We start from the raw sequence: 24,108 nt of genomic DNA on the forward strand, positions 1-24,108 counted from the left end.
TAGGGTCACCTTTAAATGCAAAGTGAATTGAATTTCATCCCTATCCTGAGCTTCAGTCATCTACAAGCCAGATAAAAACCATAGAATAAAGTGTTTGCTAACCTTAGACACAGATTATTGCTTTGCAGTGATGTGTTTTTTCACAACACCTTTCTGCCCTTCCTAAAAAGAAACCTACAGCCTAATCCTAAAATGGATTTTCTTTTTTTAAAAAGCTAAAGAGTAAAACAAACAGTGTGGAACTCTTACTGTTACGTGAAGTAAGATTTATGCCAAGATCTTAACCACTTAACTCATTCTTCTTCTTGGCATCTAGAGGAATTGCTATCCCACACTTCCAGCACATTTCCCCATCACTTTCCTTGCTGCAAACAGTATTGATTTTTCTTTAAGCAGATTTGTTGTGCAAGAGCCCAAATCCATATTAATTGTGCAAACTGAATTTGCTGTCATGCATTCAATCCCATCTGTAAAAATCCCAAGAAGTGCCCTGAGCACAGCATCTGTTGGAGGTATTTCTTTGCAGAAGGATGGGATGAGCTTCATTGGATAGGCTACAGAATGTAGGTATTATATTCAGCTCCAAAACATACCTTTGCACTTCCTGTACTATATTAACAACATACAGAGAAATAACAGGAGAGAAGCTCAAAGGTGCTTAATGCAACATGGGACTATAGACTTGTCCACATTTGAGCATTTTTTAGCTGTTAATTCACCGTTTCTCTGTTCGAATTAGACTGGAGTAGTCCACAGCCACACATACTTGAATTTGTATATGAAGAGCAAGCTTGGCCTTTCCCATTCATTACAGGCATTTTCTTTTGTGCTTGTTCCTGCCTTCTAATTTGTTGCTTCTGTTATGCCAATTAAGTACCAGCAGGGATGCATGCAGATAGCTGTGTCCTCATCTGCAGTGTGGAAAATAATAATACTGGTTTGACCTTGTAGTGATTATTGAGGCAAGGATCAGTTTCACACATAATGCTAAACTATGGTTCATTTTGTTGAAATGTGGCTCCACCTCAGCAGACAAACTATGGCTTATTTCTGGGCAACAAACCACGATATGAAACCATGGTTTCTTCTTGGCTTATGACCCATGGGTTGTTTTAACAGTGGTATGGTGTTATATCTGAAACCAACAGCCTTGCTTAACCACAGTTTGCTTTGCTGCCTGCCCCCGCAGATGGTCACCAAGCTACAGAGACATGTGGTAAGAGTAGCTTAAAACAAGCCAAGATTTGGAGAAACAAAAAGTGGCTTGTCAGTTCAATGGTGAAACAGCTCATGTTTTGCTGAACAAATAATCATGGTTGCATTCACAAATAATGTGAAATCACATTTGAAATGTGATACCACAAATGCTTATTATTTGGTTGTATTTGAAGAGGCATTAGCACGTTTATCCCTGCCATAACTTGTTTTGTTTTATTGACTCATAGATAAGTAACTGCCAGAAAAAAAGTATTGAGCCGAAGAACTAGTTATTGTCCCTTGAAAGCATTTTACCCCCTCCGTAGATAATCTTTTGCGGTATGCTTGGCACAATTATGGCCATTTCCCTTTAACCCAGCAAGAGCAATTCTGGGCAGAATTTGTTTAGCTTTAAGTGATTGGATAATCACTTCTTCATGGAACTGGGAATAATTCGTTTTTCTTTTTGCACGGATTTTAATGTTTTGGCATTATTTGGCTTAGGGAAGCCCGAGCAACTCTAAAACCATGTGATTCCCTCGGGAAGTTTTGCAAAACATGAAGTGAATGGTTTTGATTGAGAACTGGGTGCATAAAGTCTTCCCTTCCCTATTTTCTACATGATTTTAGACTGCATTATTTTAATAAGAACATAGGGAGCTGCCTTGCTACCAAATCAGACCACTCAGTATTGTTGACACCGATCGACAGCAGCTCCCAGGGATTTCCGGCTTGAAGGAGTCCCTTCCAAACTTACCTGGAGATACCAGAGTTTGTACTGACACCTTTTTCCATGCAAAGTATGTACTGTACCTCTGAGCTATGGCTTTCCCCCAATATTGTATGGGGATTCATTTTTTAAATGGGAGACTGCCTTCCCAATCTTACAACAGGTAAATTCTCAGGTGAACAAACTCAAGTTTCTCTTTCTATTATGTCCTCTTTGCATATATGCCTCATTTGCAAACAAAACTTCTTAAATGCAATTCCCAATTGCTGTGAGTGTTACACACCTTAGGGTTGTTTCTGTTTTAAGGGAGTGTTGAAATACTTTTATTAAAGATAATCTAAACGTCTTTTAGCTTTCAATTAGTGTTACACTTTATGACTTCCTTGATATACATTCTAATCTTTAAAGTTTAGATACAAAAAAGATACACTGAATCTCTCTTTTTTTTTTTACTTGCTGTTCATGAGATATTAAGAAGTTGTTTCACCCAGTGTCTGCAACACTGTTTAAACTATGGTAGGTTATGCTTATATCAGCATTTTATCACACAACATGTATTACAGGCAATTAATATAATTTAGGAAGGATAGTTTCATAGTGATACCTACTCCCATTTCCTTTTCTTGCTCCATTAGATGGTGATATAACCATTATTTACACTCAGAAATTACTATATTAATTTCTTAATATTTCCTGATTTCTTAATGGTCTTTCCAATTGCTTTTTGTACCTAATGTTTCAGTGCCAATATGTGTGCAGAAAAGCCACCTAGCAAATACTGCATTCCTGAAAGCACATTCTCCTAACAACTGTATATTGTTTTTGTTTTCTGCATGCAAACTGAATTACTGGATTTTCCCCACAGTTTTGTGACTGTGCTGTATGTAAATTTAGACTGTGGTATTGGATGAAAAAGTCACCATCCTAATAGTGGGTAGTTCTAACCACTAAAAGACTTTAAAGCTGTGCTAGTCATTCAATGCCTTGTGTAATTTTAGGAGCTGGGAAGTGCAGGTGGCTGGATTTCAGCGTGCAGGATTTCCCCAGAACAAGTCTCTGGTGCTCTGCCTAATTCTCTTCCCAAATGACTAACAGAGCAGGAGGAGAATAAATTATGTAAATAAGCAAATATTTGCACAAAATGCTTTTATTTGCATCATCTGCATGGGTTTTTAAAATGAATACTATATGGGAAGTTTGCCCTTCCTATAACTGGCACTGTCTGATACACAGGCTGAGACAATTCCTGCAATGCTCCAGAACAGGCTTCCTCAACCTTGGCCCTCCAGATGTTTTTTGGCCTACAACTCCCATGATTCCTAGCTAGCAGGACCAGTGGTCAGGAATGATGGGAATTGTAGTCTCAAAACATCTGGAGGGCCGAGGTTGAGGAAGCCTGCTCCAGAATTTGCTTTTCCCCTAACAGAATTAGAGTTACCTCCATTCATAAGTTTTATTTCATTCCTCTCTCATTCTCTAACCCAGGCATTCATTCAGGTGTAAAATTCCCCTCCGGGTTAGGGTTGCTATATTTCAAAAAGTAACAATACAGACACATAAGATGTGGATTAAGCTATTTTTAAGGGAAATTGGCAAAAACGACATTGCCAACATGGGTTGTCATACGTCCGGATTTTCCCAGACATTCTGCCAATTTCCTCCCAGAAACTGTTTCTGACTGCAGTATTCCAGGTATGTCTGGAAAATTCCTGATGTATGGCAAACCTACTCCAGGTGCACTTTTCATTGTAGGATTTACACAGATGTAGACCTATAGTGCAATTCTCATGAAGCATTTCTTTTAAATCATGTCCCCAATTTCAGCCATTTACAGTTTTCTTTCTTTGCAGAACAAACACCCAAATATCGCAAGAAAGCCAATTGAATTTTATATGTGGGGTGCTGTTTTGTCCCAGCTAGTGAAATGTGCCAGAGTGTTTCTTTTTTCAAAACAACAACAACACAAAACTTAGCAATTGACAGAGGTTTAAGTGCCCAGACAGAGTTCATACTAAGATAAACCATAGGTTAGTGCAGGCATAGGCAAACTCAGCCCTCCAGATGTTTTGAGACTACAATTCCCATCATCCCTGACCACTGGTCCTGTTAGCTAGGGATGATGGGAGCTGTAGTCCCAAAACATCTGGAGGGCTGAGTTTGCCTATGCCTGGGTTAGTGTGACTGTGCTGGATCCTGATGAAAAGCAAAGTTGGTGCAAGTCTTTGCTGGACTCAGCACTTTGTTGCAGGTGAACCAGGCTATTTTATAGCTTGGGGTGAAAAATATGCACAAACGCTTATACAGGTTTTTTTTACAGATCTTGTCCTGATCCGGTGGCCCAAAGGAGGGCTTAGAATAGTTGGGTGCAGATATACCAAAGGATGCCAAACATGCCAAAGCGATCATTTGCAGTGCTGTATTAAAGAAGGTGTAGACTTACAGCAAATCAGCCTGCCAATTCTCCTAACCTTTGCAGATGCAGGACGGACTCTGCAGCAAGGAGATGGCTTGCCCATGCCCAAGCAAATGTTTATGCGTTCTTTATACAGCAAAGCAGCACATGTCATTTATCTGACTAGATGAGGGCATAGATGACAAATACCCAACCCTTACAGACAGTTCCCCTTTCTGGGCTCAGAATCCAGCACCCCAAGCCCCACAGATAAGGGTAACATCAAAGCAAGTGAGTATAAGCGTATATGAACTTATTGTTGAATGGTTTCTTTACATGTAAAGGTTCATCATTGTTCCACCCGATGTATGTGTCTTTAAGGGGCCAGAGCAAGGGCCAGAGCAAACTAACGAGACCCAGCTTTACAGCTGTGAAACATAGCAGGTGCTGCTGAGTTGTACTGATTAAACTGTGTCAGCAATTGGGTAGAGTATATAAGGAGCAGCACCTAGCTCTCCCATTACCCTGGGGGATGGGTTGGTGGTTGGGTCTGGTTTGTTGATGTATTTAGTGTAAATGGAGTTTTTGTTTTTCTTATTAAAACCTTCTTTAAGTACTTTTTGAGTCCCTTTTTAATGCATGGTCTCCCCAGCAAGCTCTCTGCAGCGTTACTATACTGCAAAAAGCCAACACTTATTACTACAACCACTACCAGTTAATTGTGGGGTTATCTTGACTAGCAAGATGGCATTAGCAAAGTTTCCAGAGCAGTTCCTTTGGTTCAGCACAGGTCTGTAATAAATAAAAAGATTGCTCAACAAGAAATAAAACCAGTGTTACTTGTTTTTAGCATTAATATATAATGTTGAATCTCAGGGGTGAACCACCCATCTTTGTTTCAAATCTAGCCCTTTCTGGGCTAGAGGTTACAGTGAATGTCACATTGGGAATGAATAATACACATAGCGCTTAGTGAACATTTGTGCACTTTTGTAATCTGTTAGGCTTTCTGAGCTTTGTCTCATATTTTGATTTGCTGTAATTGAACAAGAAAAGGGGCTAGGTCTAATATGCCAAATCTTGTTTTATAGATCCAATATGGTCACGATAAAAGTCTGAGCATGATAGACTATCTTTTGCTGGACTTCCGTTGTTTATCAACTCCTTTAATGACCTAGGAACTGAATGTTTGTAAAGGAGCCAAATTAGTAGACTTTAGATTGCTTTATTCTTGAGGTTTATGGGGCCGTATGTGAATTAGCATTGGGAAATATGTTAGAATAGCCTTGGATCATTGGAGATCATATCCACTGGATAGGGGACCTCAGTATTGCACAGAAACTTGCAGGCCAGAACTTTAGGAGACTGCCTAAAGGTAATCAGCTATATTCAATGTCTTGCTATTTAGGGCTGGAGGAATGAAGAGCACGCGGGATTTCAGTATATTAACAAAGTTCTGAGAGAATAATAGAATAAGGGATGGGGGACAAAAGTTAGGACCGTGCAGTCACTAGCCTCTCATAGATTATCCATAAAGTCTAGGCCACAGCTGTTCCACAGAGGGCAAGAGGTTTGCATGACGATACCTATCAGCACTGGATAATAAAGAGGCAAGGTACTTCATTCTGCATTTGACTTCTTCTGCTTCAGTCAGTTTCTAGAATAGTGTTGCACCAAAACTTTCTCCTGCTTCCCCCGCCACCCCCCCCCCATGAGAAATGGAGAAAATAAAATATTTTTAAGAATTATCAAAAGCAAGAGAAAAATACAACTAAAATAATCATGGGTCAGGTGTAGGGTCATAGATGCGCTCACCTTACTTTTGAGGTGGCCATGGGGGTTTCTGTGAGTGTCCCATTTTTCATTTAACATATCATTTTGCCAGTGATCATCTGTCTGCAGTCTTCCTGGGTGCTAGCACTTCAGATTTAAAAAATCCAGGGCAAGGCATCATTTGGTAACCCCCCCCCCATTGGGCTTTTTCAGCCAGGAAGCATGAGCAGCCAGGAAATCTACATTAATCCATGCAAGGATAACTCAAAACCCTTCACTGACCAAAATTCTAAATAAATTCTCAATTGCCTTGAGAATTTGGGGAGAACCATGGAAGCTTCTTTCATAGATTAATGGAGGGTGGATTGCATCGCAGTCCGAGTTTAGCACTTCTGAAATGATGAAAACTTGAATCTGAAATGTAAAGAAATACATACTCAACAACCTTTTGATAGGTTTGCTTGCTTGCACTGTGAAATATCCTTATTTGAAAATATAAGGTTATTTTAGTCATTTAATCTGGTGCTTTGAATCATCGACAAATGCATGCAACTGCAGCTTGCATGCCTTTGTTCTTAGCCGGGGGGGGGGGGGATTTTCTTTGCATGTGATAACACTCTGGGAGTCCTGTTGCTTTCCTCCTGGATATGAAGGAAGTTTGCATATGCCCTGTGGAATATTAAAATTCCCCCTCAGCATTAGCCACCTAAACTGATTGTGGTAGCCTTAGGTTTGCAAAGCAATTGGTGGTTTGGTTGAGGTAGTGGCCTCTGTTTTATCTTAACTATTGATTCAGGCGTCACACAGGTGTTTGTAATGTAATTGGGTTATTTCACACACACACACAGACACACACACACACACAAACACCTCTACCTGGCAGGGCTCTAAAAACATGCCAACCTCAGAGTTTTATTGAATGCCAGAGGAGGAGGAAGTTTGATCACTGTCTGCACTTAAGAGTACTGCTCACTGTTAATTCACTGTGCCCTGAGTACAGCCCAGAGATGAAATAAAAGTAAGTGGGTTTGCACAGTTAGTGATATGCTGGATTGTGGTCTGGGTTTATTTGATAGACAAAGGTTGTGATACAGTTCAGCGAGGTTTAATCAGTCTTATCAGCTCTGGTGGATTGGTGACAGGAAATACGAATCTGTGGGGGCACATTTATTTGTTTTTTTAATGCTGTGTTGATTCTAAATAATTGAAAATAAAATATTTTAAAAGAACCCTTCCCTTCTAACAAGAAGTGGTAACTTTTGGTAATATAAGTTCACCTTAAACTTTTACTAATGTTTGAGGTCAACCACACACTATACTTTTAAAGTGTAGTGGGTTCCCCAGAATGTCTGACACTGTAATTTGCTAAGGTTGCTGGGAATTGTAGCTCTGTGAGGGGTAAACTACACTTCCTTTAAAAGCATGGTGTAGATGTGACCTTTTGCATCATTCTGTTTTGCATCAACCAATATAAATAAAACGATGCACAGGTCAGATATGTATGGTGCAAAGTTCAGTTATGTATTTCAGATCACATTTACCATAGCAAGCAAAAGTCTGTTTCTAAGTAGCTGTCATTGGAAAATCCAGTAACAGCCAAACCTTCCTTTTTCTGAGTTACATTTGATACATTCAAAATATAGTTTCGTCATATCATACATGCTTAATAGAAGCTAAAAGGGCTGTGAGTTCTTCCAGAAAAAAAAATGAATAATGTTGTTCATCATCATCATCATCAAAAATGAGGTTCCAGTACTGATATATTGATAAAAGCACCATGGGTTCCAGCAGAAAATGCCTGACATGGCCATAAAATAAAGTACCAGTGAGTACTATCACACACAAAAGAAAGCCCTGAGTAAAGGGAGAGCGAGGGGGGGAGAGAGAGAGCTTATTGGTAAATCTGTTTTGCAAAGGAGCTGTCAACCTTGCATGACAGGTTTCTCTAGACAATTGACAATATAGTTAAGAGGAGGGTCCCCTTAGCTCATAAGTCATATGGGAAAGACGAAGAAAATTTAGCGATGCTTTTGTTATACCTCAGCTAACTAGCTTGCATCGTGCATTCCTGGTCAGCTGATATTGTGCTAAAAAGGGAATATTGCTGATATCTAGCAATTAAAGGATTTTGCTAGGGATGTATGAAACCTCTCCAGTATTCCAACTACAGTAATAAAAGTTTGGGGAGGGGGAGGGCGGGAATAGGAGGAAGAATAAAGCTTCAAAATACATATGGTGGTTTATTATTTGTTTATTTAAAAGCATTTCTAAACCCCTGGATATTTTATATCTCTGTACAAAAATAGAAACTTAAAACTAGTAAAAGAACAGTTTAAAAAAAGCACCCCCAGATATCTAGTCATAACAGGGTCCACTCTTATGGGACGGGGGGGGGACATGCAAAACGATTTGTCTTTACAAGATGTCTGAACCAACTGGTGAATGATGCTTCACATATGCCTACTAAGTTACTGGTATTGGTGATTATACAAAGACAAAGCTCAGCTTACTCTCATGTTGCCTTTTCTGAAGACAAGCAAGAGTATAGCAGCCCACTGTTTTTTGTTTTTTTAAAAGTTGATCGTACAATATCTTCAGACCTTTTTTTAAGCAAAAAAACCCCATTATATTAAATAAACGTATTTTATTTATATAAATCAATGGACATTATATAAATAAAATTATAAAACAGTTGAGCAGCATGAGTTATGCAGGCATTATGTGAATGACACCCCAGTTTCCAGCTTGCCAGATTGTTTGTGTGAATCACTTCTGAGCTGGTTTATTTAGAAACATTTCCCAAAAAAAATTCAATCAACTTCGTCCCTGATTATTATAACAATAAAGGACTGAACTTGATCTAGAAATGTCATCCTTTCTAAAACTTTAAAAATAGTGCAGTATAAAATAGCATCTGAAACATTTTGTATCTCACATAGTCAGATTATTTTCCTTAGACATTTCGGTTTGACTTTATTGGATGACTTTATGGACTCAGTAGCTATTGTAACTGTGCATTGACTTGCAATATATGGTTGATTGTTTCAGTTCTCGGAATGGCAGATGACAATGCATATCTCTTGGGAGTTACGGACCCTCAGGTGAGCATTTTCTGTACCCTATGATTGTAACATGCTGCTGAAATGTGTGTAAAGCATTATGCGAAGTTGTGTTTCCTACTTTAAAAACTAAGGGATGTTTGAGCCTATAAAACAAATAGGAGTGGGGGGAGAACCCCACCTCATATTGAGGACTTCATCCCTGACAGTTTCTGAATTCAATTCAAAGTGGTGATTCTGATCACAGTGCGCTACCATTGTTTCAAAGATTGCCACTTCACACAGGTACTGACCTAAACCTTGAGATCATAATCTCTGCACCCACTACTTTGTAAGGTGAGGTAGAGTAGCTACAAGAAAAAAGGCGTCTCCAGTAGTGGTATGGTTACCACCCCGAGACAGGCTTTCTTGGTGCTTCCTGTAATTTCTTTTTTGGCACCTTAGTTTATTTTCCCAAGCATTTTAAACCGTTGTGGATTTAAGATTGTTTTGCTCTTTATGTGTTTTTATTCCTCTGCTCTGCTTTAAAGTAGTCTGGTTCTGCGGTTTTATTTCTCTTCTCTCTGTTTTGAATTGACTGTTTTGAATGTATTAGGCTCTTTGTTGTTGTCGTCATGTGTTAAGTTGCCAAGAGTACTGTTGTTGCAGCATATAAAGATTGCAAATAAATAAATATAGATTTGATTCAGCTGGAAGTCATCAACCTTGAGTGAATTCATGGTGGGACTGCAAATGGTATTAGCGGTTGCTATTCAGCTGCTCTTCATTCTCTCTGTTGATTGAATATGTTATTTGAGGGCAGAGTACTTCTGATATTGCTGTGTTACTTTAAGATAACTTTCCCTTGGACGTATTCCTTTATATCAGATATACGCATATGATCCTGTTCTCCAGTTTCTGTTTCAAAATAATTGCAGATCTGTGTAAGAAAGTGCTAGAAATAGTGAAAGGAAACTAGATTTTGGACACAAATAATAATCTATTTTCTGTCCATATTGCTAAGAAAATGCAAATCAAGCTCTGTGAATGAGAGACCCATTAAAAAAGTTTACTTGCTATTGCATTTTTAGGTTAGTGTATCCTGTATGAGTCATAACTATGGTTTAGTTGTTGCTTCATTTGCTTTTAATGAGTGGGTGTTGCAACTTTTTGACATTCACAAAGGTCTTTGTATTACGCCCATGTTCAAATTAGCAAAAAGTAAAATTTCCAAATATGATCATCCACCCACTGCGAATAGTGAAACATGAACAACTTTACATTTTTATTTTTTTAAAAAAAATATACTGGTCTGGTTGGACTGGCAATTCTACAGATGTTAGCACTGTGTGTTCATTAGTCACTTATTACCGTAGGTATTACCTGGGTCTTCTGTGAAAACCCTTATACGGTTGAAATAGTTCAGATGTTGGGAACTACAACTTCCATCATCCCTGACAATTGGCCATGCTTGGTTGGGTATGATAAGAGTTTGCTATCTGGAGGGTGCCACATTGAATGTGCCTGAGATATGGTATAGGAACTAGAAGTTTGCCCTAATGTCATCTTTTCAAAAGTGGTCATGGTTTTGAAGGAAGAGATCACACACGTGATCTGGGAGACTTTTTGCAATGAATATTATATATTATTGCAATTCCATATATCCATGCTTGTGCTTTGCCTATGGACTGCAATACTCTATCACTTGCTTAGCACCCTTGAAGTCTATATGTAACAGGATACAGGACTTCAGCTACTGATTGCAGTCCTGAGCCTTCCAGTATATTTGTGGCTCTCATCATCATATAGATTGAGCTCTTCTTTTCCTTGCATGAGAAGCAGAGAGGAATCTCTGTTGCTGAACAAGGCTACCTTCCTATGAAGAAACGTTAGCCTAACATTTGGGCCTTTTTTTTTGTTTAGGAAAAAGGTGAGTAAGAGGGAATATTATATATGTGTATAAAATTGTACGCATGGTGTAGAGAAAGTGAGTAGAATGATTTCCTCCCTCTCTCCAATAAAACTGAATATTGGAAGAATGAGAACAGTCGAAAGCACTTATTCACACAGCACATAGAAAACCATGGAATTTGTTCCCGCTAGGTGTACATGACAGCCACCAACTTGGATGGCTTCATTTATTTACGTACTTACAGTGGTGCCTCGCAAGACGAAACTAATTCGTTCCGCGAGTTTTTTCGTCTAGCGAATTTTTCGTCTTGCGAAGCACGGTGTCGGGAAAGTTTTGGAAAAGCTTCAAAAATCACCAAAAGCCTCAAAAAAGGCTACCACACCGCGTTCTATGAGTTGCTCCTCGAAGACAAGTCGCAAATGTATTAACAGTGTTAAGAAAAAGGAAACAAACTTGTAAGACGTTTTCGTCTTGCAAAGCAAGCCCATAGGGAAATTCGTCTTGCGAAGCAGCTCAAAAACCGCAAAACCCTTTCGTCTTGCGAGGCACCACTGTATTGAATTTACATTCCACCCTTCCTCCCAAAGAAGCTGTAAGGCAATACAAATTAGAAAGCAAGCAAGTGAAACACCTCAGAGGTAATTAAGAGCTTTTGGCAAATTCATGGAGGACAAAGCTATCTTTTTCCTCCACTGTGTGGAGGCAGTATGCCTCTGAATACTAGTTCTTGGGAATCACAAGTGAATACCATTGCACTTCACGTAGGTATCTGGTGGCCACTGTCAGAATAGGATGCTGGCCTACACGAGCCTTTGGCCTAATCTAGCAGGGATCGCGTTGGGTTCTCATTTACCTTGTTAGCGTCACAGACATTGGATGCAATATGGAGAAAGTGGGATACACATTTGCTGGTAGTTCATCAAATAGCATACTGATTCAACCCAGCTATTGAAAAGAGTTTGCATATTTATGGTAACTCGGCAGAACAAAATTGGGTGAGGAAGCAAGAGCTGTAAAATTAGTATTTTTGTTACTAGAGCCTGAAATAAGTTACTAGAGCCTGAAATCTATTAAGAAGCACAGATATTCTCAATGCAGGTGTATGGAATGGACCACATCATGGGGATGAATCAGCTGCTCAATAGTACAAGCATGATTACATCTGATCTTCACCTGCACACAGGTAAAAATCATTTATGCTTGACTGAGATGGTTTGTAAAATTGCTTCATATTCAGAAACTTATATTTGTCTAAAACAGTTATAGATTATTGTTACCAAAAAAAGTAAAAATCCTTCTCTGACAGCTTCTCCCATTATGGTATTGTAGTAATGTGAGAATGTGTTTGTGCCCAAATTTTCCATTCTAAATAGCTTTGAAGAGCGCAAGACCCTTGTCCCATATTGAACTGGGAATTGCCAGCTTCAGAGTTTTGACAATCAGATGTTGTGTTTTTACGGAACATGCTAGCATAAAAAGGGATTAGTGCAGTACAGTTGATTCTTCTTTTCATTATATGGATATGAAATGTTTGGAAATTCTGGGGACTTTCTGTCAATAAATGCTGCTTGTTTCTTGCAACTGTTCAAATATGAAAAGAGTTTTGTTGATACAGTCTTGTAAAGGACTTAAGCTGCCTTGTGCCTTTTCCTTCTTACACATCATGGATGATTCATTACAAAGTTGACATGCATTCCCCCTCACTGTTACGTTTGAAGCTGCTGTTGAAAGTTGACTGTTAGTTAATGTGTATATTTACCTTGGTCCAAGGAAGCACAAGTGGGTGCATGCATCACTCACATCCCCAGAGCACATTTAACTTACATTTAAAGCACATGGCTTCCTCCCCAAAGTATCTTGGGAACTGTAGTTTATCCCTCTCAGAGCTACAGTTGGCAGCACCCTTAACAAATGATGGTTCCCAGGATTCTTTGGGGGAAGTCATGTGCTATAAATTCATGGTGTGAATGTGACCATCATTCCCAGGGACTCATGGGAGGGATCCTGATTTTCTCTTCTGGTGACAATCGCGCTGGAGGGTCTGCCAACATTTTTTGGCCACATTTCATCATGCACAGGGAGCTAAGGTACGGAGAGGTGGCTGAAAAACTGAAGTGTACATGTGGAAAACTGAGGACTTTTAGATCCCCCACCCTTATTTTAAACCTATTTTTCCTTAAAGTTGAGGGAGTAAATTATCAGAAAGCAGTTTGAAATCACTACTACTACTACAAAAAGTTAATAAAACACAGTGAATCTTAAAACTGAGCAAGCTTGCCCGACTCTTAACCAAAAGACACACATGAACAAAATTGTCTCTCATTATTTGACAAGGGACAGCCTTATTATATACTTTGATAATCATTGCAGAATTGTTTTAGATAACTTGTTTGTAGAAAATTGTTCTTTTTATAGTTAGGGAACTCAAGGCTGTTCTCAGCTGATCTTGATGCTCCTTGGATCTGTTAAGATTCTTCTTTGATAGTTGAGCAGGATTAAAGTAATACAATATAAGTATAACCAAAAAGGTTTTCAGATCAAAGTCGTATATCAGCCCTCATTTTCTTAAGGTGTCATATGCAAAATTGTGGCTCTGCAAATATAACATCTTATTTTTATAAATATAAATATAGAGGCAGTAACACCTCTACTTTTACTAACTCCTTGTGCTATTTTTGGATATATAGATTATTCAATCCTAACTTAAACTTTTTCTCTGACCAGAATGTGCCCACCTGATTATACTTGAAGGGAGAAGGGTAAATTCTGCTGGAGGGGGGAGTGACAAAGGGGAGAAATTGTAAAGTGAACTGTTATCCTAAAAAAAGCAAAATAGGAAAATCTTAGAATATTTTTTTTAAAAAAAAACTATCTTCCTTTCATTTTTTGTAACAAGGTGATGGGCCATACCTTCAAATTGTTGAACAACCTAAGCAGGTAAGAGAAGACTATTGATGTTTTGAAATTACCAAAACAATCTCTCATTTAACTGCTGTAATGCTAGATTTAGAAATGTCGAGCAACATTTTGTACTCTTTTTTGATGCCTGGAACCTTCTGTATTCAAATTATGCTTCTTTGCTACTTAGCTCTGGTCCCTCCCAATAATAATGTCTGAACCGCTATACTGATGTAGGTTGAACATGGACATTTAAAGCACATGGGTTCCTCCAAAGAATCATGGGGACTATAGTTTACTGCTCACAGATACAATTCCCAGCAGTCTCCAGTTCCCAGGATTGGTGTGTGTGTGTGTGAGCTTTTAATGTGACTTGATACAATCACCAGTGGTGCATGAGCCAGCTATAAGTAAGGCAAGCACTGTTTGAGCAAATCCAGCACTGCAGGAATGAATTAAGCTATGTACCATGTAAGCCCTGCTTCATAGCCTCAATGCCTCCAATATGAAGCTGTATCTTAAGAATTGCCCCAGTGCTGCTTCTTCTGAGAGCAAAGTATGGTTTCCTCTCCTGAGAATGTTGAAGCATTTGCAGCAAATTTGGAGTGAAAGTCGAACATCCGTTGTAGTGTTAAAATGGAAAAAGATCTGGACAGAATAGCTTTGCGGTTGCTTACTCATTTTGAGAGCTATTGTTTTGAGTAGGATGGCTAGCTGTGGGCTGAAGACGATTAGAATTTGAGACAGCCTCTAAATGTTGGAAATGTGTGGCCTGCTTACTTGTTTGTTTTAGATATCTTGCTTCATGACATCAAGGGTACAATAAGGTTATGTATCCTTGTATCAGTGCAGCAGTTTTGGGGAGGTATGTTACACTGAAAGCAAGTGACTTACTGAAGGCCGACTTTGCAGTGGCCATGTTAGTGTGTTGCAGCAAAAATCATGGTGCTTCCACAGTTTGGGCTTGTCCACACTTCTACTTGTTCCATGCCAAGAAAGCACTGGTGCAAAAAACACTTTCTATGTGTCCCATTCTTTCTAGGCACAGGTCTGAGCAGTTTGAACTTTGCCTTACCACTTTTCCCAGGAAAACCTGCTCTTTAGTAAATCAGAACAAACAGCAATCCGTAGAAAACCCAATTGCTGTTTTTCTGGATTCAGCACTAAACCATGAGTTTTTCTAGGGGAAAGCAGCAGGGCAAACAGAGCTGTGGACAAGCCCTTTGTTGCCCAATTCTTTATAATGGGCAAAATATCCTGCTGGTTTATGTAACAACCAGTTCCTATTTAACTTACAGCCTTGAGTGTATTTACCAGTGTAAACTGCTTAGAGGTGTCACTATAATCAGGCAGTATGTGAAATAAATAAATAAACAAACAAATAAACAAAATTCCATATATATATATATATAGAGAGAGAGAGAGAGAGAAAGAAAGAAAGAAAGAAAGAAAGAAAGAGACGGACCAGTAAAAGGACTGGATCCATGTATCTCATTTTCTGAGTTTAACAGGGCTGTGACTCTGTTCAAGATTTCTCACACTGGAAGAGAATGCCGTTCAGGCAGGGTTGCAATCTGCATGAAAGTGATGTTTGAAATATGCTCCTATTATTTTGGGAGCATGTTTCCATGGATTGGACATGCAGTTTTTGTGGAGTGCTCAGGCTTTAGTTATCATGGCAGTCTGGGAGTTTATCTCCCCAATATCCCAAACTTATCTTTAAGTTTGGTTCATGATTTTTATGGATAGTAAAGAAATAAAGAGTAACACAGTAACAAAATGTATTTTTCCTTCCCATTTATACTGTTAGATAACACAGTTTCAAGACACATCAATTACTCTTAAAATACAACAGGCATTTTTACAATGTATTAGATATGGGTTTCCCAAATCTGGGTCTCCAACTGTTTTGAGCTACAACTCCCATCACCCTTAGCTAGCAGAAAAGTGGTCAGGGATTATGGGAATTGTAGTCCAAGAACAACTGGAAGTTTGGGAAACTCTGAATTAGATTCACTAGCATAAAGCTTTCTGTCTGCACAATGCCCTCCCCAATGCCCTCCGCCAGATATTTGGGGGAAGATCCAGAACAGATTTGCAGGGTGCAAGGAGAGGAGAGGAGAGGAAAGTTCCATTGCATAGCCAAAAGTCTTTGCACTAGCGGATCTACTTTGTTGGAAACCACCCAATGTTCATAATAGCTATATTTAAAATGCCACTCATTCTAACAGCTCCTCCCTAACTCATCATGTAATTCCATTTCCTTTTAGGTTTATTTAAGAAATATCTCCTCGTTCTCTCTGTTGTATGCAATCCACAATTTATTGCATTTTAAGGAAGATCTATTGTCCAGTCGTATCTTGGTTCTTGAACGGAAACCATAGGAATTCGAAAACGAAGGTGCTGTTTCTGATTGGCTGCAGGAGCTTCCTGCACCCAATCAGAAGCCGCACAAGCCACGTCCGACGTTTGGCTTCCAAAAAACATTCGCAAACCAGAACACTCATTTCTGGGTTTGCGGCATTCGGAAGCCAAAACGTTCAAGTCGCAAGGCTTTCGGGAACCAAGGTACCTTGGTACCAGGGAACCTTTCTTTTATTGTGTTACTTGCTCTGGGGTCACTGTGTGATGAAGTATGGCACAGAAATTCAATAAGCAACATAAAATTAGTATAGGGGCAGAGAAAAGTGAAGAAGTAAAAATTAATGCATTCTCTTTACTCACCAGCGCAGTAAAGAAGCTGGCGTTGTGTGAGAAGTTAATTCATTAACCTTTTAAAAACTGATCTCCTCAGAGGGGTTTTCGCTTCCGGTACGTTTGTGAAGGACCATCGCATGGTGGACTTCCTGGAGCTTCTAGCGAGAAGAACAAAAAATCATATCCACAAGTTAAAGTAAGTTCATAATTTACTTGCCATTTATTATGTTGGTTATGATGATTAAACCATCAATTTGCTTGGCACTTTATAGCAGCCTTCCCCAGCCTGATACTCTCCAGGTATTGTTGGACTGAAACTCCCATCAGCCCCTGTCACCGTGGCCAATGGTCAGGAATGGTGTGACCTGTGGTCAAAATATCTAGAGGGCCCCAGAGCTAGGGTGGTACTCACTTTTTTTTTTATTGTATGTACTACTGCTGTTTGCTTTGGATATACAGTGGTACCTCCGGTTGCACACAGGATCCGTCCCAGAGCTCCGGTCGAATCCCGAGGAATTCGCACCTGGAGGTGCCTGTTCTGCGCATGCGCATGGCACGGTAGAGCGTTTCTGTGCATGCGCATGGTGAGTAGAGTGCTTCTGCGCATGCATGAGCAGCAAAACCCAGAAAAATACTTCCGGGTTTGCCGTGTTTGCATCCTGAAGGATACGCAACCAGAGGTGTGCGTATCCAGAGGTACCACTGTAACAGGAATGGAGGTTGCAATAGAAAGAGGAAAGTCTTGCCTAGACACTTCCCAACCAAAGCAGTGTGAGAATGACTGAAACAGTATAATCCGTTACTGGAAGGTTTGGGCAAAGGGATATTTATAAAGTGTCAATTGTACAGTTATACAAGCAGTTTTGTTTCGTTCCACATTGGTTCACAAATTTTACTTTTTGAAAAGAATTGTAGTAGCAGCAGCAGCAGCTCCTCTTCGCTCACTCTCAGCCTTACCTACCTTCTGATGATAAAATGGGGAGGTGAAGAGCCATGTGCACCACATTGAGCTCCTTGGGGGAAAGGTGGGGTAGAAATGCAGCAAATAAATAAATAACCAAACCCTTGGGTGGGGTTCCCTAAGGATTTTGATTAGAAAAATGAAAAGTGTACTATGGTTGTACGTACTTGCTTATGTGAAAGGTCTAAAGGGCTAATTCAGTTAGTTTGTTTTTATAAAAAGAGACTGTTGTACACGCAAGGCTGCCATTTTTTTATTTATATGTGTTGGTCAATGGAGATGGAATGCACAAAGCATTAGATAGTGAATTGCTAATTATTATTTAGCATCAAGCTTGTATTTTGCCAAGTAGAGATTTGTGGTCGCCTCGTACTCCCCAAGCAATGTTAAGCTCCAGGGTAGAACTACAAAGCAAGTTTCATTTGAAGGAGAGAACTATGAAGGCTTATGGTGTTTGCAGTACCCGTTCATTTTAAAATCTATAGTTTGAACAAGTGCTGAGGAAACTTGCACAAGTAGGCAATGCCATTTCCAAAGTAATAGTGGTAGCCTGTTCGAAAGCCAGCTCTGAAAACTTAAGACTGCTTGCTTTCTGCATGAATTAAAAAATGCCTCCTAGGAAACTCCTGGCACACATCCTTTTTTTCCCAACAGCAAAGACCAGTCTGGACTTTTTTAGCCCTTCCCCATCCTGCCAATAGACATAATATTCCAAGCAGGCTTTTTGGACAAAAGGCAGCTTTAAAGCTCATGTCCCACTTTGCATGAATAAAGTACATCTGGAACACTACAATCTTTAATGTCAACTTCTTTCTAAAATGCATTGTTCCAGTTGCATTTTGATTCTGCTAGGACCAAAGCCCTAGGCTGACTGCTGAGACTATGGCCTCATTTTCACTGAGGTGGCAAACCTATGTCTGGGCTGCACCCCTTCTGACTACATTATTTAACATTGTTCCTAAAATCTTTTATCCATGCAAAAACAAGGCCAGAACCCTTCTCCCTTAAAACTAGTAGTCTTTTATGTGCAGGGATTATTTATTAATTTTTGGTATGGAGGAACATTTACCGTATTTTTCGTCCCATAGGATGCTCCGTCTCATAGGACGCACCTAGTTTTTTTGGGGGGAAATAAAGGAATTTTTCCCCCTTTATTTCCCCCCCAAAACCAGGTCGGGGAAACCAAACCAGGTCGAGGAACAGTGGGATGGCAGCGCTGCGCCTCCCCGCTGTCCCCCGAGCTTGTGGGGCTGGCCGATGTCTGCCCGAAGTGTGGGGCGCTCTGCTTCAGTGCACCCCGCGCTCCGTGCAGCAGGCTGCTATCTGCAGCCTAGGGAGCCCTGCGGGAACTCCCGCAGGGCTCCCCAGGCTGCGGATGTCTGCCTGGCACGCGGGGCGCTCTGCTTCAGGGCGCCCCACGCGCTAGGCAGCAGGCTGCTTTCCGCAGCCTAGGGAGCCCTGCGGGAACTCCCGCGGGCTCCCCAGGCATGCTGATAGCTTCCTGAAGCCTGGAGAGTGAGAGGGGTCGGTGCGCATCGACCCCTCTCGCTCTCCAAGCTTCAACGAAAGCCTGTATTCGCCCCATAAGACACACACAGATTTCCCCTTCATTTTTGGAGGGGGAAAAGTGCGTCCTGTAGGGCGAAAAATACAGTAGTTATCTCAGTCCCTGCTTGCATTCTGAAATGTTAGAGGCTAGACAAGGGTTTAACATCTCCACTGAGAACTGGGCATGTGACGAGTCTAGATTTGAAGCGTGTATTCTGTGGTAGGTCAAAGGTTGATTTGGAGTGCACACCCAGTTTTCTTGTTTCTATATATTTTGCCTGTTATTGGCACGGGAGTGCCATGCTTCATAGTGTCATGTGTCAAAATGAAGAACTGGGCCAGATGCAATCCACTTCCATCTTGTAGAGGACATTCTCCCCTGAAGGAGAGAGGAATCTGGGACCTGCCCCCATCCATTTACTTATCATTGCACTCTGTTGCTGCAGAAACATTTCTCTCCAGTCTGGCTCCAGTGTGGGAAGTGAACCAGGCTAGAGAGGCAAGTGCCTCAAGTGGCGGGAAGGGAACAGGTCCCAACTTTATATCTGAACAGAGCTGATGCACAGCAAATGAATGTGATTCTCCCTGTCACATATAGTTTGACCTCTGGAGCTCACCGGTAAATAAACTATATTTATTTAAATGAATTTTGGAAATATGACATCAAAAATGTTCCCATGGTTCCGGAGGCGGCGCGAAACGTGTAATGGCGGTCCTCTTTGCGCAGCAAAGAGGGGCTCCGCAGAAAAGGGTTGTTCGCTACGGCGAAGCGACGACCCATTAAGTCAAACCACGAGCAGAGCGAGCTCGTGGCCGTGGGATCCGGCGGGCACCGAGAGCGACCCCCAAAACGAAGAAGGAACCCCGTAAGGGGCTCCGGAAGCGCGGAGGGGAAGCGGTGCTGTGGATTCATCGCTCTTTCTGCGGGAGTGAAGCCGCGCGGCTGCTACCGATGAGCGCCGACCTTTCTTCCTTCACATTGGATTACAAAGTAACTACTCGTGAGTAGGATTTATTTGAGATTAGATTACAAATTCGTGAATTCGGCTGAAAGCGGGAGACGAGAAAAAGGAAGTCCGTCTCCCGGAGGTGCTTAATGATCAAAGGCAAAGAAACTGACAAGCTGGAAGCAGTACAATAGGGCTTTTAAATGAGAGACAGCATACGTCTGGAGAAATTCGGAAATTGAAGGGAAAGGCAAGTTATCTTTATTTTTCTGTGACTGTGTCTATTTTACTTGGGGTTTCTTCTCCGCTAAAACTTTCAAAACTTTAAAGACTTGAAAATCCCTAGTCCCGGACTTTGCAGCGGGCAAAAGGTTGTGTTGTGGATACACTTACAAAGTTGAAACAGATATTTAGAGGCACTACCGGTGGATACAATTAAGCAACTGTATTTTGCACCTTTTAAGAAACTATTGTGGCAAAATTGAGAGGGCTCTGCAAGAAGGAAAAGCTCTTCTCTAAAGACATTTATTAATCTAACTAACTGTAGGAACTTTAATGGCGACTGAAACTTTGTTTCTTCTTTCATGAACTGAACAATACTCCCTCTAGTGGAGTTTGGGATTTACAATTTCCTGAGAATTGACTTTGTTTTGTCTCTCTGTGGTCTGGTGACTCACTCTGAGGCCTGTCTTTCCCATGGAACTTTGGACAGCTTGACCTTGAATCCAAAGACAGGTGTGGAATGAGTGTGGAATGAGTGGTAAACCAAAAACAAGAGCTGCGTCGAAAGCAGGGAAAGGCAAATTGGTACAAACAACTTTGGTTTCCCAGGGCCGTAGATCTTCAGTCCCTGCGGTATTACAGGCTGTACCATTACCAACAACCCCAGCTGAAGAACCAGAACAATTAACAAGTGAAGATATGGCAGCTGGGGGATCCAACATTCTTCTAGAGGAAATGCTACAACAATTTGCAATTTTGAACAAAAAAGTGGATGATCAAACTGCAAAAATTGACTTAGCCACATCTTCAATTAACAAACTTTCTGAACAGGTGGCTAAGCATTCACAAGATATTGGAAACCTAAAGGACGTTGTATCTGAAAATCGAAAATTGGCCGAGGCTGCGAATGAGAAAGTAGAAGCAGTAACTAAAGAAGTGGAGGAACTGAAAGGAGAGGTAAGGCCACTCCATAAACATATTATCGACCAGCAGGCCTATCTGTCTTTGGTGGAACTGCGAAACAGGGAAAATAATTTGAGATTACGCTCTATCCCAGAAATTGAGAAAGAGGACTTGACTGGCTTTTTGACAGAAGAATTCTCTAAATTCTGGGGTATAAACGAAGATACAGATTTTAAAATAACAACTGCATTTAGATTGGGAAGGGCTGCTGGGAAGGACAGACCTAGAGATTGTTTGATTATCTTAAGGACTAAGCAGGAGAGAGACAAGCTACTCGACCTACATTTCAATAAAGCACTTGAGATCCAGGACAGAAGAGCACAAATCTACAAGGACATACCTAAACAATTACTGGATCTAAGATCTAACTACACTGACCTAACTGGACTTTTGAGAGGCAACGGAATACCTTACAGGTGGGAGTTTCCACAAGGCCTTTCATTCAAATACAAAGGAAAGAAGATAAAAATCAAAACGAAAGAGGATAGCCAGAAGTTCCTACACGACCACGGAGAAGATTTGCAGAAAGGAGCGGTAGCTATTTGGCCACCACCAGAGCTAGGAAAAGAGCCACCACCCTCGGATTTGGACAAAAAAGAAGACACCCAACAAGAGTAACAACAGATTGATACAGGATGTCTCTGCAGCTCTATAGTTGGAACATTAATGGCGCGAATTCCCCAGAAAAACGCAAAAGGATTTTCCATATATTAAAAAAAGAGAATTTGGATATAATTTGCTTGCAAGAAACTCATGTGACCAGGCTACACAGGAAGGTGTTAACAAATAAAAGATTAGGCCAAGAATTTATTTCATCAGATAGAGTTAAGAAGAGAGGTGTGGTGATCTACGCCAAAGAGAATCTATCACCAAAATTTTTGTTTAAAGATGAACAAGGAAGAATCCTGGCTATTGAAATTCTGACCCAAGGAGAAAAAGTTTTGATATTAGGAATCTATGCACCAAACGAGGGGAAATCAGAATTTTATAAGAAGCTGCATGAGACATTACTGGACTATCTGGACTACTCCAACATCATTATGATGGGAGATATGAATGGGGTCGTCTCTACTTTGATGGATAAGTCACAGAATCAGAATTTGACTAAAGACGGAAGACTACCAAAAACTTTCTTTGAACTAACTGACAATATGGACCTAATTGATTTATGGAGGACGAGAAACCCCCTAGGTAAAGAAGGAACCTTTTTTTCTGAGGCCCACCTGTCATGGACAAGAATCGACCAAATTTGGGCAACTAGAGGGCTGGCACCTAAGACTACAAAAATAGAAATCTGCCCAAAGACTTGCTCCGACCACAACGCTTTGAAAATGGAAATGAGATTTACTACTGCCGACTCCTTCAGATGGAAAATGAATGACAACCTGTTAAGAGATCAAGAGATCGTAAAGAAGGCCCAAAAAACTCTAAAGGACTATTTTGAAATTAACTTGAATACCTCGGTGGAAAAAAGAATTATCTGGGACGCAAGTAAAGCTGTTATGAGAGGGTTTCTGATACAACAGAATACAATCAAGAAAAAATTTTGGAATAGTAAAAAAGATAAGATATTGGAGAAGATAAGTGATGGAGAGAAAAAATTAAGAGTGAATCCAAAATCAAAAGAGACTTTAAGAGAAATTAAATTTCACCAGTCACAATATGCGAAATTGATTAACCAAGAAGTGGAATGGAAAATCAAACAAATGAAACAAAGATCTTTTGAATCTGCGAACAAATGTGGGAAACTGCTTGCTTGGCAGTTGAAAAAGAGACAAAAATTAAACTACGTTACCAACTTAGAAGTTGAAGGGAAAAACTTTCAGAAACCGGGAGAAATTAGAAAGTGTTTCCAGAAATATTTTAAAAAATTGTACACACAAGAACCCGAGGAGGCAACTGAGATAGAACAATTCTTGAAAGATAATGGCCTACCAAAATTATCTCAAGAGAAGAGATCAATCTTGAATTGTAAAATAACACAACAGGAAATCGAGGATGCCATTCAGAATATGCAACTAGGCAAATCTCCGGGCCCCGATGGACTTACCTCCAAATACTACAGGACCTTAAAAGACTATTTGATACAACCATTAATGGAGGTTTGCAACCAGATTATGGGGGGAGGGAGGGCACCAGATACGTGGAAAGAAGCATTCATCACATTGATACCTAAAGTGGAAACTGAAAAGACTCAACTTAAGAACTATCGCCCCATCTCACTCCTAAATGTGGATTACAAAATATTTGCGGATGTTTTGGCTAACAGATTTAAAAAGGTATTAAATGCAGTAATCCATAAGGACCAAGCAGGCTTTCTCCCAGGTAGACATTTGTATGATAATACCAGGAACATTATCGATATTTTGGAACTTTTACAAACAAATATTAACACCAAAGCGGTGTTAATTTTTATTGACGCGGAGAAGGCCTTTGACAACATTTCTTGGAAATTTATGAAGAAAAACTTGGAAGGGATGGGAGTGGGAAGGGGGTTCGAGAATGGAATAGAGGCAATCTATTCTGAACAAAAAGCTAAGTTGATAGTGAACAATGTGGTGACAGAAGAACTTCATATTGAAAAAGGAACACGCCAGGGGTGCCCCCTATCCCCTCTGTTGTTTATTTCAGTCCTGGAGGTTTTGCTGAAAATGATAAGGGAGGATCGGCAGGTACAAGGAATACGGGTCGGAGCGAAACAATATAAACTGAAAGCATTTGCAGATGACTTAGTTTTAACATTACAGGAGCCAGAATCTAGCACAAAAAGAGTTTTGGAATTGATTCAGAAATTTGGTCGGGTGGCGGGTTTTAAGCTGAATAAACAAAA

At 40.3% G+C, this 24,108-nt stretch overlaps 1 protein-coding gene across 2 annotated transcripts in view; it reads left to right on the top strand.

Annotated features, from left to right (window-relative positions):
* The window catches only part of NFKB1 (nuclear factor kappa B subunit 1), a 237,078-nt gene that overhangs the window by 167,411 nt on the left and 45,559 nt on the right, over nucleotides 1–24,108 (top strand). For both annotated transcript variants that reach the window (XM_082236910.1, XM_082236909.1), the window contains exons 2-5: nucleotides 9,141–9,193; nucleotides 12,141–12,225; nucleotides 13,939–13,979; nucleotides 16,735–16,833. In XM_082236910.1, the coding sequence (XP_082093036.1) occupies nucleotides 9,149–9,193; nucleotides 12,141–12,225; nucleotides 13,939–13,979; nucleotides 16,735–16,833 (270 nt within the window). In that variant the 5' untranslated portion in view covers nucleotides 9,141–9,148. The remainder of the gene's footprint in view (nucleotides 1–9,140; nucleotides 9,194–12,140; nucleotides 12,226–13,938; nucleotides 13,980–16,734; nucleotides 16,834–24,108) is intronic.

Source organism: Podarcis vaucheri, assembly GCF_965113315.1.
Source record: "Podarcis vaucheri genome assembly, chromosome: 9".
In the NCBI taxonomy this organism is placed as follows: domain Eukaryota; kingdom Metazoa; phylum Chordata; class Lepidosauria; order Squamata; family Lacertidae; genus Podarcis; species Podarcis vaucheri.